Here is a 15,876-nt window from a genome sequence, read left to right as displayed (position 1 = left end):
TTTATTAACAAAAATATAGGCTGCTTCAGCTGATTTTTTATGCGCACATGTGCCCCTAAATATTTTTTACAGTTTGCACACACCTATTTTTAGTCGCAAATGTGAGTGAAACGCACGCACTGTCGAGCCCTGCTGTGGTATTTAAAAAAAGCAACTGGACAGAGAATCTCACCTGCATGTGCACACTTCCTTCCTCCTCAACTGCCTTTCAGACTTTTGAAACATACTTCTGTTTTAAAAATGGTTTATTTACATTTAAGTCTTTGTTTAACCAAAAAAACAAAAAAAAAACAACTCCTGTCTTCTTTTAAGGGTCACTGTAACTGATAATACTGTGAAACAGTGATATTTTCTGAAACGGTTATACAGTGAAAATCTCATACTGCTGCAACCCTAGTGGGTAACCCAGGAAAATACTCACACACAGCCTCAACTGCATCTTTTTACCTCACAGATATTCCAGCTGTGCTATTTTCACAACAATAAATCAATTCCCATTGTCTCCTTATCTGCTTTAAAGGCTAAAAAAAATCTATGAGGAGGATTTAGTGTTGTGCCTTTGAAGAGGAGCTGTGTTCTCAACTCTGGCCTCGCCATAAAAGTTGTTCTATAAATAAAAGCAGAGGAGGCAGAGGTTATATCAGGCCTTGATGCTATGGCTGCCCTCTAACACTCTGAAACTGGGTAGTCTTTAGAGCTGCCTGTAGTATAATGCTTTAGACAAGGCAGTGGTTTAAAACATGTGGCAGTGCAAGGAGGCAACCTGGCTCAGTGCACTGCAATGAGTTAATATATATCACAATCAATAATGTATGCTCCTTACATTATTTAATATAGAAGGGTAGGATATTAAATCTTTTTTTCTGGGTGAATGTTTTCTTCTGGAGTGCTGCAGACTTTGCAGCAGCACGTACAAAGCTTCTCAGTGTGCGTCCCATAGCGTTTAGCGGCCTAGCTAGCATTCCTGGCATTTCTGCTACTTCAGCTGCTATAAGCCTCTAAATGAGTCTCATGTTTTCACATTCAGAAACAGTGTTTCAGAAATGTTAAGATATTGGAATTAATGAGAATTTTAAAATGCAGTTTTCTTCATGCATTTCCATATCAACACTTCAAGTTTAACTAGTATTTTTTTTCTAATGTGAAAAAGACGAAGTGCTTTACATACAAATCAACAGATATCAGAACACCACAAATATTTAAGGAGCAACTCAGAATAAACTGACGGCCCTTTCTGCTTGATGGGGTTGATAAACTGATTTGGTAACCAATGTTCTTTTTTAGAAATAATACTTTGAGAGAAACTATGCCAGTTTGAGCATCACGGTAATTTTTTTTCTGCTCTTAATCCCCTAGACAACAGGGAGAAAAAGCTCAAAGTAAGGCTGTGTTGAATGTCTAGAGAGGATTTGGTCTTACTTGAAGGGGTGTCCCTCACTGGACTTCTGCACGGCCTGGACAACAGACTTGTAGATGCGGAAGGTGATGGTGACACAGAGCAGGGCAAGCAGCAGGTAGGAGACCACACTGATGACACTGAAGGCTGCCAGCGACAGCAGCATCAGCATGGACACCCCGAACACCAAGCCCGACTTCTTGGGGTCTCGCCAGTGGATCAGGTCCTTCACTGCAGAGGAGAGGTTAGAGGGACGGGGTCAGACTCACAGCAGTTTGCTCAGAACTGACATACAATGAGATATCATGATCTTTAGTTGCAATATGATGCTTTGTCCTAAGACCCAGTCACGTATGAATAACCTAGAAACCTATAATGACCTTTTATTTATTTATAATTTAAAAAAAGAGGTAGTAGAACTACAGTATGTCTATGTGCCAGGCCTGGAGAAAAACTCCAACTCTGCAACTCTGGCCCAATAAAACAAATATACACCATAAATCTCCTTTAGCACCTGCAGCTGAGAATAACTGAGGAGGGCATGCTGCTATAGAGGCACGTCATGTTTGTATGCATGTCCTGTGAGGAGTTGTGCATGCAGAAGTGATCGCCTCTATACAAGGTGGTTATGTAATGCTAGAATGGGCTGGCTCTCTTTGACTGCCACGCCTTCCCTCTGCGTGGGGAAAAAAGGGTGTATTTAAAAAAAGCCTCGTGTAAGTGGTGGGGAAACCACGTGGGCTGGCGCCTCAAGGACGGTTCATGCTTCAGTGCCCCAGCTAATTTAATGGGAACACACGGTATATAGGACCTTCAGTCTCACATCACAGGAAACTGACAACAGCTACAGCCACTAGCTTCTTCATGGGTCACAGACTCCAAAAATCCAAAATCCAAGTGACCCGTGTTGTTAATGCACATATTTTGCCCATAGATGAGCCTTCACCAGCCCAACTTTAACTTAGTGTGGAATCCAGAGGACATTTTTATACCTTTAGCTATTTTCCTGTTCCTGACCGTGACAGGATTTCAAAGCAGGTAGAAGTTGAACTATATATCAGACATGTCTTGTGTAGTTAGTAAATGTGGATGAAGAGAAGAAACACTGCAGTCCAATATGACACCACAACCATCTAAAGTCCTAAAACTGACCAATGACCATGAAATTAATGAATTATCACCACTACAAAGTGTCAACTAAAACTCATCACTGGCTTACATGGTAAGCTTCATAAATACAAGATATGTTGCAGGGCTGTTGTAATGAATTGGATTCAATTTCAGTTTATCTAATAAACCAGTAGGTATATAGACTTGCAGCAGGCTTGTAAGGCCACCATGTTGGAGGTCTGTGATATTATTGTTGTCTATGCATGCAATCTGGCATCCCTCACAAATGTACATTAGTTGTGAAGCTCTGAAGACAGAGCTCAGGTTCACGCAGATTCATACACACACGCCCAAAGATGCACATGTCACACATTCTTTGTTGCAGAAACCTTATTTAACATTTGTTTCTCTTTTGTTTACAAAATTAATTGTCATCCTTTAGTGCAGCATAGTAAAAATGGGCAATGATCTGACAAATGGCAGGCTGTTAGTAAATCACTGTCCTAGTTTAACATATTTAGATGAATTGGAGAGAAATGTTATGAAAATGTTATTTTGCATTATATTTACTATCAGCACATGGCTTGTCTGACATTTCAAAAAACAAGCATAATGCTCAGCACAGCCAGAGCTGAAGCTGTTTATAAGTCTGTGAGAGAAAAGCAGCTGCAGCAGCAGCACTGTTGTGAGGCTCAAACACAAACAGAACTCTATTGTTCCTCATTCTGTCTGTTGATCTACCATGAGACTCTGAAAACCTCTTAACTCAGGTACAATATCATTTTCATCCATTAAGTCAGTGGATTGACAACTGGGCACAAATGGATTCATACAGCCCCTTGTTATAACATATGACAACATTAGACTGCACAGTTGTCATCTGGGGGAAAAAAAGCAGACTTCCCTGGAGATGGAATGTTTTCATCTGACAGCAACAATGAGCGGGGTTTCCTGACCCTGCACTGCAGGGGTGCGTGTCCTCCCAGCATGCTTTGCTGCCGGTACCCACAGGGAGGCAGCCGGAGCTTGACGGCCCTCGTTCATTATCTCTCTGTCCCTGTCTCTCAGTCTCTGGCCCTGGCTCTACTCTGCTCAGGTCCCAGTGGCTGCTGAGGCGCAGTGGCCTGCTTTCACTGTGCTGCTCTTAAAGCTGCACACACACAACCGCAGGCCTACAGGAGCACAAACAGTCTCAACCAACACACTAAAACTACCCTTCTACTGGCATCATAAGTGCCAATTCACATTTAAGAACACAAAAAAAGGTGTTTGCTAATACTTAGTTTAATGGTGTGTTAACTTGATTCTACTGGTTATTATCAGAAGCACAAACTTTGCTCATGCAGGTAAGCACACTGCACCATTTGAGACTACAAGCACATTTGCCTGCTTTTAGCTAAATGATGTCATATGTTCCACAAAAAAATCCATCTACTTTTTTCAGATCTTGAAAGTCTTGCTGTACAGTGTACAGTATGTTGTCACCACCGATGCAGTAAATAAATCTATAGGCATGATGTGTCTATGTCATCTGAATCTGAGCCAGCTGCTATTTTGTCTCACAGTGGGCATAATGGCAGACAGACAACTTGGCACAGTCATACTGTACACAATCATACCTAATCCCATCAGTGGACTTTCAGGACCAATGTTCTCTCTAAACTGGTAGCTGAGATAGGACACAATGTCACTGCCTAAAACAAAAAAATGACAAAAAAAAAGTTTTTCAATAACCTTTTTTCTATGATGAAGAGAAGACGCTGACAAGCTAAAACTAGATCTTTGATAATAACGACAATGACAAAATTTATGTTTCATTCTTTGTTGATGAGATGGGACTACAATGTTTGTGGTGGGCTATAAGGCAGTAAAACATATTAGAAAAATGCTTTAAACTAGGAAGTTGAAATTGTCTGTGCTTGCAATTCTTTTCTAATTCCATATGAGTAGTATGAGACTGGAGCGTAAAACACCAGTAACTAGTCTGTGCTTGCTTGCGTGCAAAACACTCACAGCGTCAATTGTTAACACAAGCTGTAAGCTGTAATTCAGCAGAAAATAAGCAGCTGTGTGTGTCTGAATGGCTTTGTGGAGTTTGTTAGTTGCAGCAGTGGCTGTTAGCAGCTAGCTCCACTTGTTAATCACTGAATTGCAGCAGAGTGAGCAGCCACTGGACACCCTTGAGAAAGTCTATGGGTTGATGCAGTCTGACTGGCAGGTAGGAGGCTTGGTTATCTGTGAATGTAACTGTGCTGTAAGTAAACAGTCAAACAACTCAACGCAGTTTTCTCTGAAAGGACGGAAACTCCATTTTTAATCACCAACACTGTGAGAGGACACAAGTTTAAACCGCCAGACTAACATATTGCAGATTCAGAAAGACTACAGGCTGAAATAAAGCTATTTTTCTGCTTTTCAACGGTGAGATCGACAAGTCCGAGTTTACAGTAGGTACTAACAGTAATCTAGCTGTCTCAAATTAGTTTTTTACGTCTTAAGTTTGGCTAAAAAAACCAAACAATGATGGGCAGCCATAACACATTATGAGCAGTGTAAATTAATTACTAACTGTTCCAATGGAGTATGTGGCAATAAGATTATTTTAAGTAACAAGCCATTAAGCCTGTTCAAAGCTTGCTCTATTTTTCATGTGACCCCATTACCGTATACATTATGACTTAAGTAATTCCTTCTGACTAAACAAGATAATAACCTGAACAAACAAGACATCACAGGTCCATGACAGAAAACTTAGTGAGAGTCAAATACCAAACACAATTACAGGTTTTGTTTGATTCAAGTATTTACATGTGCCTTTCCTCCACTTTACAAATCTTCACGCGGAGGATTAACACAAATCTGACCACAAATGGAATGCTTGATTCAAACTAATCTGTAAGGCCCTGACAACAAGTCTGGTATTAGAACAAGCCCACAAAGAAATTAAGAGAGTCAATTATGGCTCCCGCAGTGTGGATTTCACTGATAGGTGGCTGTGACAGAATTTTGACAATTTTTGACCAAAAGCTTGTGTGGCAATGCAGCAAACGTCTAGCATATCCATCATGACAACAGGGAGACCGACTGAAACAAACTCCCCTCCGCCTAATAAGCAGAGTTGTGGAGCAGCACTGCAGAGAAGCACTAAAATAGCTCAAGCTCAATGCTGGAGGGGGAGGATTCAACAACACAGGCTCCTCTACAGAACACGACACAAAACAGGGTTTCTTCTTTAATACTAAGTCTTTATTATCACAATTAGATAATTACATTATATGCATGGCCAAAAAGCCTCACGGAGCAGTGAATATAACAGCTTTAAAATAAAGCTGAACTTTTGTCTCTTTTGTAAAGTGGCTTTTAGTTTCTGGTTGCCAGAGCACCAGCACTTTGTTCTCTGCTGTGCCAACTCTAGGTTAAAATATTCAACACATGTAGATGAACCACTGAATGTGTTAGGATTACTGTCTGCATACCAGCCTCTGTGCATGCGTGTGTGGAATTGAAAACATGTTTGCAGAGAAGGGGAGGGTACTGCAGAACTGGCTGATGGGACTCCTGAAAAATAATACCCGCCAGTACTTTGCCCTTGCACTGGTCAACTTTAAATGAGGAGTAATAATCACAGTAAGCTGGGGTGCATGATACAAGGTGGTTTAGATCAGCTCACATATTTATGACAGTTTTAGAGGAAAATGGATGGCTGGACTTTGAGGAAGAGAGGAGGACTGGACAAGTGATGACTGACAGCAAACTAATTTCCAGAGATAGCATCTTGCCTGAAAGCAGAGTATGTAACGACATCAAAAATAATGAAAGAGATATTAATTTTGCATAACTTTGCTTTTTGTGTCATGCCTTGTCATCATGACACAGTCTTCATCAAGAGTGCTGTGGAAAGTTGCATCAAGACAGAAACCTGACACTAGGGATTGACTGTACCCCGTGACTTCCAAGGTTCTTGCAAGCCAACACTTGGGCGCCATCTTTAAACCCCCACCCACTCTCTGTCAATGGACCACTGCCGAGCTGTAAAGGACAGAGAGCAGGACAGGGTCAAAAGCTCAAATGGAGTAGGGATCACTAGACCATATGCAGCCTTTGTGTCCATATAGCACACTCCACTGGGATTTGGCTACTATAATCTCTGTGCCAACTGCAGTGTCTACAGCTTTAGTATACTGTCGAATAACCCTGTATGTCTGTCAAGACCAAGACTTTTCTATATTATATTCTATAGATGCATACATAACTAATTACTTGACAGAATCTCTTCAAAAGTGTGACCAGGGCTGGGCAATATAACATCCAATAATATAATTATTATTATGATAACTATGAAATGCCACTTAGTGTTAAGTGTAAGTCCAAAGGGGATTTCCCTGGACATTGAGAGGTGTGGCTCTCCCAAGGAGCTGTGTCAGTATTCCTTGTTGTATAAGGTGTTCAGATATTCTGACACGAGAACCCCTGCTCGAATTACCTGACTGCATTTTGACATTTAGTCGGCACAAGTGCTGTCATGCTGTAATAATTTGCATTTCTGACTATGGGTTGTGTTAGTGCAGGCCAGATGATGATGGAATGTACTCATGATCAACTCAATCTACAAAATTACATTCTCCTGAGATAACTTTGCAAAAAACTTTGCGAAATTGTAAGTGGTTTGGAATGAAAGAGACAATAAGTGACATGTAACCAGTAAACTGTTGAAAGTTGTGTGATAAAAATGTTATCATCTCAATGATAAAACAAACAAAACTGTATACAAACAACCATTTCACTAATCTACAGTCAAAGTCTCACAAAACCAGTGAACCTAGTTCAATTTCAAGCAACTACACTTCCTTTTAGAGCCTGACCAACATATTGGTCAGCAGATATTAATTTATGACAGAAATACTGTTATTATAATATATGTTGGACAATAAGTGACAAGACATAGAAATACGGTACTGTACTTAGGGGTGGGGGAAATAATCAATTCTTAGATGCATTGCGATGCGGACAATTTGGTATCGATTTACTTATTTAATGTCAATAATCACTTATCTAAATGTCTGCTAAAAACATGATGTTGACGGAACGAAAGAGGCAGAACTCAACCGGGAGAGCAGTGCAGTGCAGCACCTGGACAGTGCACAGCACCGACATGCTAAAGTTAACTTGTAACTTATCTTCACAAAACTGAATGCCTCAATGTGCACGTATAATCCTTTTATAAGCAAACTGTAGCCCTCTGAATCGTAATCAAATTGAATCAGGAAGTGCCTGGGGATTTCCGTCCCTAACTGTACTGAGGTGACAAGACACTGTGCACCTCATCCAAGAGGCTTCTAACCTGAACCTCCAATGGACATTCCATTTAGTTTTGATATTGTGGTTTTGGCCTGGTCGGGTACACCAACAAAAAAAAAAAAAAAATTGATTTAATTTTCACTAACACGTGCAAATATATATTTACAATCTGCTTGGCACGCCTATGTTAGTGGAAAGGTGTGCCTCTTCACACAATTACTTCTTCACTTTTGGGTGTACAACTAAGCACAACACTATGCATGCCTTTAAAAGGGACACTATGAAAGAGCAGAATGTGGCCTTGAAGAACTGTTATAAACACCTGAATTTATACATGTCTGACCAAGTTCATTTGAGGAATATGAAGGCCTTTATGCTCTTAGTATAAGTCTTTGCTGACAGGTGACAAGAAGTGGCGACTAGCCCCCTGAATCAAAGGGCAGGTCACTGTCAAAAGAAGCAGATGGCTGGAAAGAGATCCATCTGTAATCACCAAATGGGTGTTTTTGTCTTACCATAAAGCCTGTTCATACATACAAAATCTAAAAACAGACACTTTTTGAAAAGGAGCAGGCAGTTACAAGGTGCAAGCGAGGTAAGGGGTCCTGTTGAGGTGACTGCATGAGGTCAGAAGGCCTACCGCCGTAAGGAAGAGGTGTTACCTGATAAGTGGGTTAGTATTGCTGTCAACACATGCTCAGCAAGATGATAGGCTTCAGCCACCCATTCGTCAATGGCTTCTACCTCTTTGGAATATGTGCTGTCAACCACACGGTTGCTTTGGGGACATGGAGGATTAGGTGCTGAGGTAAAGGAAGACTGCTGTGTAGATGTTGCATTGGGATTTGCTTTGCCTAGGTCAGGAACCTTCGAACGGAGAGACACCACCTCCTCCTCCTCCTCCTCCTCCTCCTCCTCCTCCTCCTCCTCTTGACTGCTGCCCAGTTCTTTGAGAGCATTGATCGTAAGCTGTTCTTGTTCAAGATCCATCACCATGGTTGGAGGGGACTGGGAAGTAGGCAGGTTGTTCTTGGGAGGAAAAGTTTGGTGTGTGTTGTCAGGTTCTTCATCCTGCCTTGATTTCAGGCACTCTCGCATAAACTCCACAAAGCTATCTGAAGGCTCAGAAATGGAGCTGTCAGGCTCAACGCTTTCTGGGTTGCTTGTTGTGTCAGGTGCACTGTGACCCGTTTTTGTGTCCTGCTGGATCTTTGAACCAATTTCGTGTGCTGGAAGGGAGTTGCCATTTGCCATATTATCTGTAACAATGTCAGTGGTAGTCATCTTATTGAAATCTTGTTTCTCACTTAGAAAAGAGGAATACGGGTCTTGGGGATATTCTCTTAGAGATTGCTGACTTGGCTTGGGGAAGGCTTCGTCATCATTTAGTGACGTGAAATCATCCAGATTTCGACTGCTTTCATTCAGTGGCTCAGCATGGATTTGAGTAGGATCAGAAAGAAACCGCTCCTTGGCATTGTGTAACCCTTTGTCATCAATGTCATCTAAGGGAGAAGATGCATCATAATCATAATCAAATGACTGCCTGTCATATATATCATCTTGCATGAAGCTGGTTTTAGGAAGGTGAGCTGTCTCCATGTAAGCCTCTTTTGCAGCTGTGTTGCTCTTTTCATCCACCTTTGATTTGCTGACCAAAATATCTTGTGCTTCATCTGACCACTCATCATCATTGTCTGGGAAGTCCACTTCTTCATTTGTGACTGTGAAAGGGGAGGGTTCATCGTTTACTTGGTTGGAAGTGGTCTGTGATTTTTCAGATAGTGCTTCATTGGGCAGAGCCTCAGGTTTTGATGCAGATTCCTGATGTACTGTCTCAGGAAGAGATTTCAATATTTTGTGTTTAGGAGAGTATTCAGCATCAGAGTCCACAGGCGAGGATGGAGGTGAGTAGCCTTCCATGAATTCAGTTTCTATGGGGCGTGTTTTGGGTGGTTCATTTTTACCGTCCTCTGGCTCTGTGGTTTTTGGAGCCTCTCTAGCGGGGTCTTTTACAACCTCATAGTCCTCTTCTTCCTCTGGCTCAAGTTCCATTTCCATCTCCTCATCACTGTAGTTTGGCTCGTCCGTCTCGATAACATTTATTGTTGGAACCTGCATTAGCTTCCTCTCAGACTTCAGTGGAGGAGTCTCCTTTCCCTCAGAGAAAATATTGGGAGCTGCGGAAGCAGCTGTAGTGGTGGGATCATTTGAAACTGCCGTATCAGAAGATGGAGGAGGAACAGAAGCAGGTATAGTGATACCATCTTCAATGACAGTGTCGTCTGATTCTCCTGAGCTGTCCGCTTCGCTTGCCTCTGGAGGCTCCAGCTCTCCGGTCCACTTGGTCTTCTTGTCATCCAAAACACTCTGTTTTGCATCCGTGTCAACTGGTGGAGAGACGGGAGGAGATGGTGCGCCAAAGCCTGCAGGAGGTGCAGGTGAGGCTGGAAGCACTGAATCAAGATTTGATGGAGCCGGGGCACCTGATTTTTCCTGCTGATCCCACATGTAGGCTGTTGGCAAGAAGCTGAGGTCAAACTCTGATTCCTCCTCAACACTCGTCTGTTTCTGTGCATCACTGAACTCATCCTTCAGTTTTGGAGCTTCAGCAGGAGAATCCATGAAAGCATCGGGGACACCGGCAAAAGCAGCAGGAGCATCTGGTATAACCATTTCAGGCTCCTTCTCCTCTTTTGATGCAACACTGTCTGAAGTCAGGGTGCCTTTGATTAAATTTACAGCATCAAAGTCTGGCACAGGAGGTAAATGGGCCTTCATCCACTCTTCTGTTTCTTCAAATTCATTCATTTGTCTTAAATCTCCAAGTACTTCAAAGGGGGATTCTGGTGACTCCTGATCAGCAGAACCTCCTCTTTTCTGAACAGGTGATGTGAATTTCTCAGTGGGAGATTTTGGGGTCTCAGTGGGAGTTTTGGCAGTCTCCACAGGAGCTTTGGGGGTCTCAATGGGAGTTTTGGGTGTCTCAGTGGGAGTTCTGGGTGTCTCAGTGGGAGTTTTAGGGGTCTCAGTGGGAGTTTTAGGGGTCTCAGTGGGAGATTTTTCGTGATGGCGGTCTCTGAAGTGAGAGTAACCTCCATCGCTTCTAAAATCAGGTTCCTTCTTTTTGGCAGCGAGTGCCTCCAGTGCCTTTATTCGCTCCGATACAGGAGACGTCTTTATCGGTGAGTCCGGTTGTCCATCCGGCGGACCTGCTTCACTCCCATAATTACCAGGAGTGAATGAGCCAGGTTGAGAAGGAAAGCGAAGGGATGTTGCAACACCTTCGCAGGGCTTGTCCGAGCCCAGGACCACTCTTTTGTCTGCATTGGCGAGCATGAAGAACAACAGCCATGGGGAAAAAGGAGGGGAGGTCATGTAAATCACAGGCACTAAACTCCCATGCACTTCTAATATTATTCAGCGAGGCCTTAATGTTGCAGCCCAAGCATTCATGCATTGCGTCATGGAAGGCAGATTCATATAATGGATGATCTTCAGTTTTTGCATGCTGCTCTTAACTACTCCACAAAGTTGCCATCAGGCAGCACTCAGTATGGCAACTTAAGTTATCTGAATGATCAGATGAAGCAGCAAAAGAAATAAAATCTCACTGATCTCACCACATGTGGCTGTGGGGACTGCATGTCACTTGCAATTTGTATAGTAAGTACATAACTTGCTATACGCTTGCAGGCTTGAAAGCAATTTCTTTTTGATAGTGTTCATTTGATTGGTTGTTTGTGAACAGTTAACATTATTTCTTTCGTAACTACTACCTTTGAAAAGGTTTTGATTTGGAACCGATTCTCTTCATACATATGTAGCTGAAATAAATAAGGAGATGGTGTGTGATTTTTTTCAAAACCCAGAATAGTTATCAATTATTCTTCTCTTAGTTTCATGTAATCTGATGTTAGTCCCAAGTATTTTTTGGTTGCGTGTGTTAAGTTAAGCCCCCACATCAATTTTACAAAAAACAAAATAAAAAATGCCACAAAAAAAGGAGAAAAGGTTATAACTGGTGACACTTTACTGTCTAATCCCATTATATCTGCTACTGGTTACCACATAGGGCACTTTCAACAGAGATCACCATGGAATTAGACAAAACTGAAGTAACATGAAAATTAGATATAAAATGCTTCAAAAAAAAGAAAGAAAGAAAACAAGCCAAATGTCACAGAGATAAAAAAAAAAAAAACTGCCTGTACTTACTCCAAGGCCTTTTTTGTATTGCCGAATATAATATAATTCATTTTATTTATTAATTTTTTTGTAAAGTAAAGGTTGATGTCGCTGCATAGTGATTTTCTTGTACAGTGTTTTCTATTGTGTGAATGAAGACAGTCACACACTCACAGCCACAATGCAAAAAATATTTTAATAATTTGCCAACCTCTCTTCTCTCTTTTCTGACAGGGTTTTCTCTTGCCATCTACAACAGAGGCTGGCCCACTCTGCCACATGGTTCATTACCTCATCTGACAGTTTGGAAATTAATAGATATTTTAAAAGTAACACTTTACCGGTGGCTCCCCTGCAATAATGTTTCGCCATAGATATCCATTACAAAACAAATGGCTGTCAAACTGTGAATAAATTGTCCTGAGCTTCACATTCCTTTAGAACCAGCCCGTACGATATATATGGAATGGGTGCCATCTTGACAACGCCATATCAACTTTCGTAACGTAACATTCTTGTTTGACAGACTGAGCAAACAGCATCTAAACAGTGCAACTGCAGCAAGTGGGGTGTGTTAAACCAATCATTGCCTATTGACCTGCTGATGAAACATATGGCCTAGTGTTCTGCTTAGTGTTCAGGCTCAGGTGACTTTAAGTTAATAATTTTCCTTTTTTTTGTTTAGAAATGTGTTTTTCTTTCCCTGACTGTGCTAATTGTCTATGTGCATGTGCCAAGTAGACAGCTCAAATATACAATATACTAACGTTATTAGCATAAGCCTATAACATTTGGCATTGCATAAATTAGCCTAGCAACTTGAGGACTTTGAGTCTACTCATATCAAGCTGGGAACAACAGCAGCATTTAACAAAGATGAAAATATTACAAAATTTGGCTCCTTTATAAATCAGAAGGTTCACCGACAAAAGAACTGTCTTTTGCTAGACACAATTTCCCCATGTATACAACATGCTTACTTATTAGCTTACAGCTATGACATTTTACATTGCATAAATTAGCCTAGCAGACTTTTGGTCTTCTCATATGAAGCTGGAAAGAATGGCAACATTTAACAAAATTGCAAAATTTGGCTCCATTATATCTCACAAGGTTCACAACATAAGAATTGTCTTTTGCTAGACACATTTTTCCCCTCATATGTAACATGTTTACATAATTAGCATATGCCTATGACATTATATATTTCATTAATTAGGCCAGCAGACTTTTCCTTGACTCATATGGAGCCCAGAGCCAGGATAAATCTCACACAAGCCTTCAAATGCTATTTTGTAGAGGCTTTATTATGTTCACAATTTATTGTGTCTTATCTGTGGAATAGAAATATATAAAAGCTTCAGGTTTCCACTAATGGAAATGGTTTACAAGTTACACAAATAATAGGAGGTCAGCGTCACTGCAACATGTAGTTACATTTCTGCGGAGGTGCATGTCAGGCTATGGCGTAAAGTACACCACTAGCCAAAGCCTATGACGATTCAACGCAGAAGTATAAACCCCGCTTTAGCTTGGCAAACTAACAGTCAGTAATGAATCAGGCAGGTCAAGCTAAGGTCTGAAATCAGGCAGTACCTGTCTAGTCGGGTTAGGTCGGGTCTTAAAGATGTGGGTATAGGCCAGGTTTGAGTGTCAGTTCTAAAACTGTCATCTGCTGAGATAAGCGCCACTGTCTGACTTAGATATTTTACTTCCTCCTGCTCTCCTTACAGATCTCCACTGCTGTTTCAAATTCCAAACACCAGTGACGAGGATCCATGTAACAACAAGTGGATACCAATTAAAGCTTTCCGCACATTATTTTCAGACACTACAGGATGAAGATGAGAAATCTTAAAAATGTGTTAAACATGAACACTCAGAAGAGTTGAATTCATTGTTGCGGTCAGTTACTTGCAACATAATTAGTATTTGCTAACTGCCTATTATAACATCAAAATTATGTAATGCTCTCATACCAAATTGGTGAAAAATATGCCAAAAGTTAGATAATACTGTTTTCCCAGTGCAGTTAATCAGGTCATTTCAGCACCACCATTTCCTCAGCCGCACAGCTGAGGTCGCTTTTACAATCACTATGATGGCAGGGCCCCCTTCCCAAGCCATGTGCCCCCTAGCTGCCCTGGAGGCCACAGAGATCTAAAGATGTTCTAAGCAACTGTTCCAACAATCACATGATCCCTTTCAGCACCAATGATCTCCCGTGTCACCCAACATCAAGCTATTATGACAGGGAATTGGCAGCTATATTAGGAAATGAACATCAGCTGCCCAGCTCAACCTCAACTCCAACCTCCAACCGACTGATTTAACTGTCACCCACTGAGGTCTTTTAAAAAGGTATTTCAACAAACACTGGTTTGGTCTATTTCATGCCAGGTCCAGATTTTTCCAACTTCAAGTGAACCTTGCAATGTTAGCTGTGCTGTCAGCATGATCCCATAACCCCACCCCTCCCCTACCACTGTACAGACACAGACTTTTCCACAGAGGTCCAACTGACTGGTCCACTTTGTCTTGGACTGCCACCTCCCCTGCGCCACAATACAATGCCTTGTTCAAACTAGGCCACATGAATGGACTTTCCATCTCACCAACAGCGTTATAGTCCTTTGCCTTTGCACTAGTAAACAAATTCCAAAACAGCTCATGCTCTGTGAATACATCCACAGATTTTAGACAGAGCCCAGGCTACGTGATTGGAACCTAGACTTCCAAAGGGACTATCAGTCAGGAGCAGCTTTATGAGCATAGTTCAGATAAAGCTGTCAACAACTTTGCTTTGTATTAAGCCACTAGTCATGTGCCATCTACCAAATTAGGCCTCAGTGGCCTTCCCCGTCTGATTTATGTAATCTGCTCCCTGCAGTAACTGGACTTGAGTGATTATGTATGTGGCCTGTGTAGCAAAATCATTTGCATTTGTTTTTGACTTTGGGATCAGAATATGTCATGAGATAATCTCAACTCACCATGATGAAGTGGTTATACATTGAGGAGGATCACAACCATTTGTCTCCTTGTCACTCAAATTTCATTAAGTGGTATACACCAAACTGAATATCTAAAGATCACCGATGAAAGCATCTACATTGACACTGCAAGCACTGATTCACTGATAAAATATTTTACAGTCAGATATCCTTGGTGAGAAGTAGATGAGTCTGTAAGAGTTCAAACTCCACAGGGTGCAGTCACGTCATGTCATTCCTCACTTACAGAGTGAATAGGTTGGATGCCTGTGACATAAGTGTGTAATAGTAACATGTGACTAAGAATACTTTGTGGCTCATGTCATCATCTACCCTCATCCGTATCTATCCTAATATATCACTACTTTCACATTTGTTCACACAACTTCTAAGACTGATGAAATCACAGCACAAAAAGAATCAGAAAATAAAGAAGCAAAAGTGGTCAAAGAAAACCTATTTATTAATGCTTAAGCAGGGGTGTGAGACATGCACAAAGCCTACAAAGCCATAAGCAGATAGTGGGGTGGAGGGCGAGTGAGCAGCCACAGGCAATGGCAGGCCCAGGCCGCTGGGCGGTGGATGATATCTCTAGTGCCACTCATCCTCTGGGGGCCCGGTTTGCTACTCGGGCTGAGGGGAGCTTGGGCTTGGATACTAGGGCAGCAGGAAGCTGGTGCCCCCTGGGATACCAACCTGATCCAATTTTAGGTTTCTGCTCTTGTGCGCACAATGTGAACTTGAACTTCTCTGCTTTCTTAAAATAAGGTGGCAATCTTGGGATTATCTTGAACCTACAGTGAGTGCTGCTGACCTAAATAATGCTCGCTAGCAGGCAGCGAAAACTGAAATGGATCAGATTGCTAGCAGCTGCGGAGGCATGGTTTTACC

At 41.7% G+C, this 15,876-nt stretch overlaps 1 protein-coding gene across 3 annotated transcripts in view; it reads right to left on the bottom strand.

Moving 5' to 3' along the window:
* The window catches only part of rtn3 (reticulon 3), a 42,966-nt gene that overhangs the window by 16,568 nt on the left and 10,522 nt on the right, over positions 1-15,876 (bottom strand). For 2 of the 3 annotated variants that reach the window (XM_033651976.2, XM_033651977.2), the window contains one exon: positions 1,420-1,627. In XM_033651976.2, coding sequence (XP_033507867.1) covers positions 1,420-1,627 — 208 coding nt within the window. Of the gene's footprint in view, positions 1-1,419; positions 1,628-8,466; positions 11,128-15,876 lie in introns of all 3 variants that reach the window. The other variant, XM_033651974.2, reaches the window with a different exon arrangement.

Source organism: Epinephelus lanceolatus, chromosome 22 (genome assembly GCF_041903045.1).
Source record: "Epinephelus lanceolatus isolate andai-2023 chromosome 22, ASM4190304v1, whole genome shotgun sequence".
Classification (NCBI taxonomy): domain Eukaryota; kingdom Metazoa; phylum Chordata; class Actinopteri; order Perciformes; family Serranidae; genus Epinephelus; species Epinephelus lanceolatus.
Note: the sequence above shows the minus strand (reverse complement) of the source record. Positions and strands in the feature narration are given on the sequence as shown.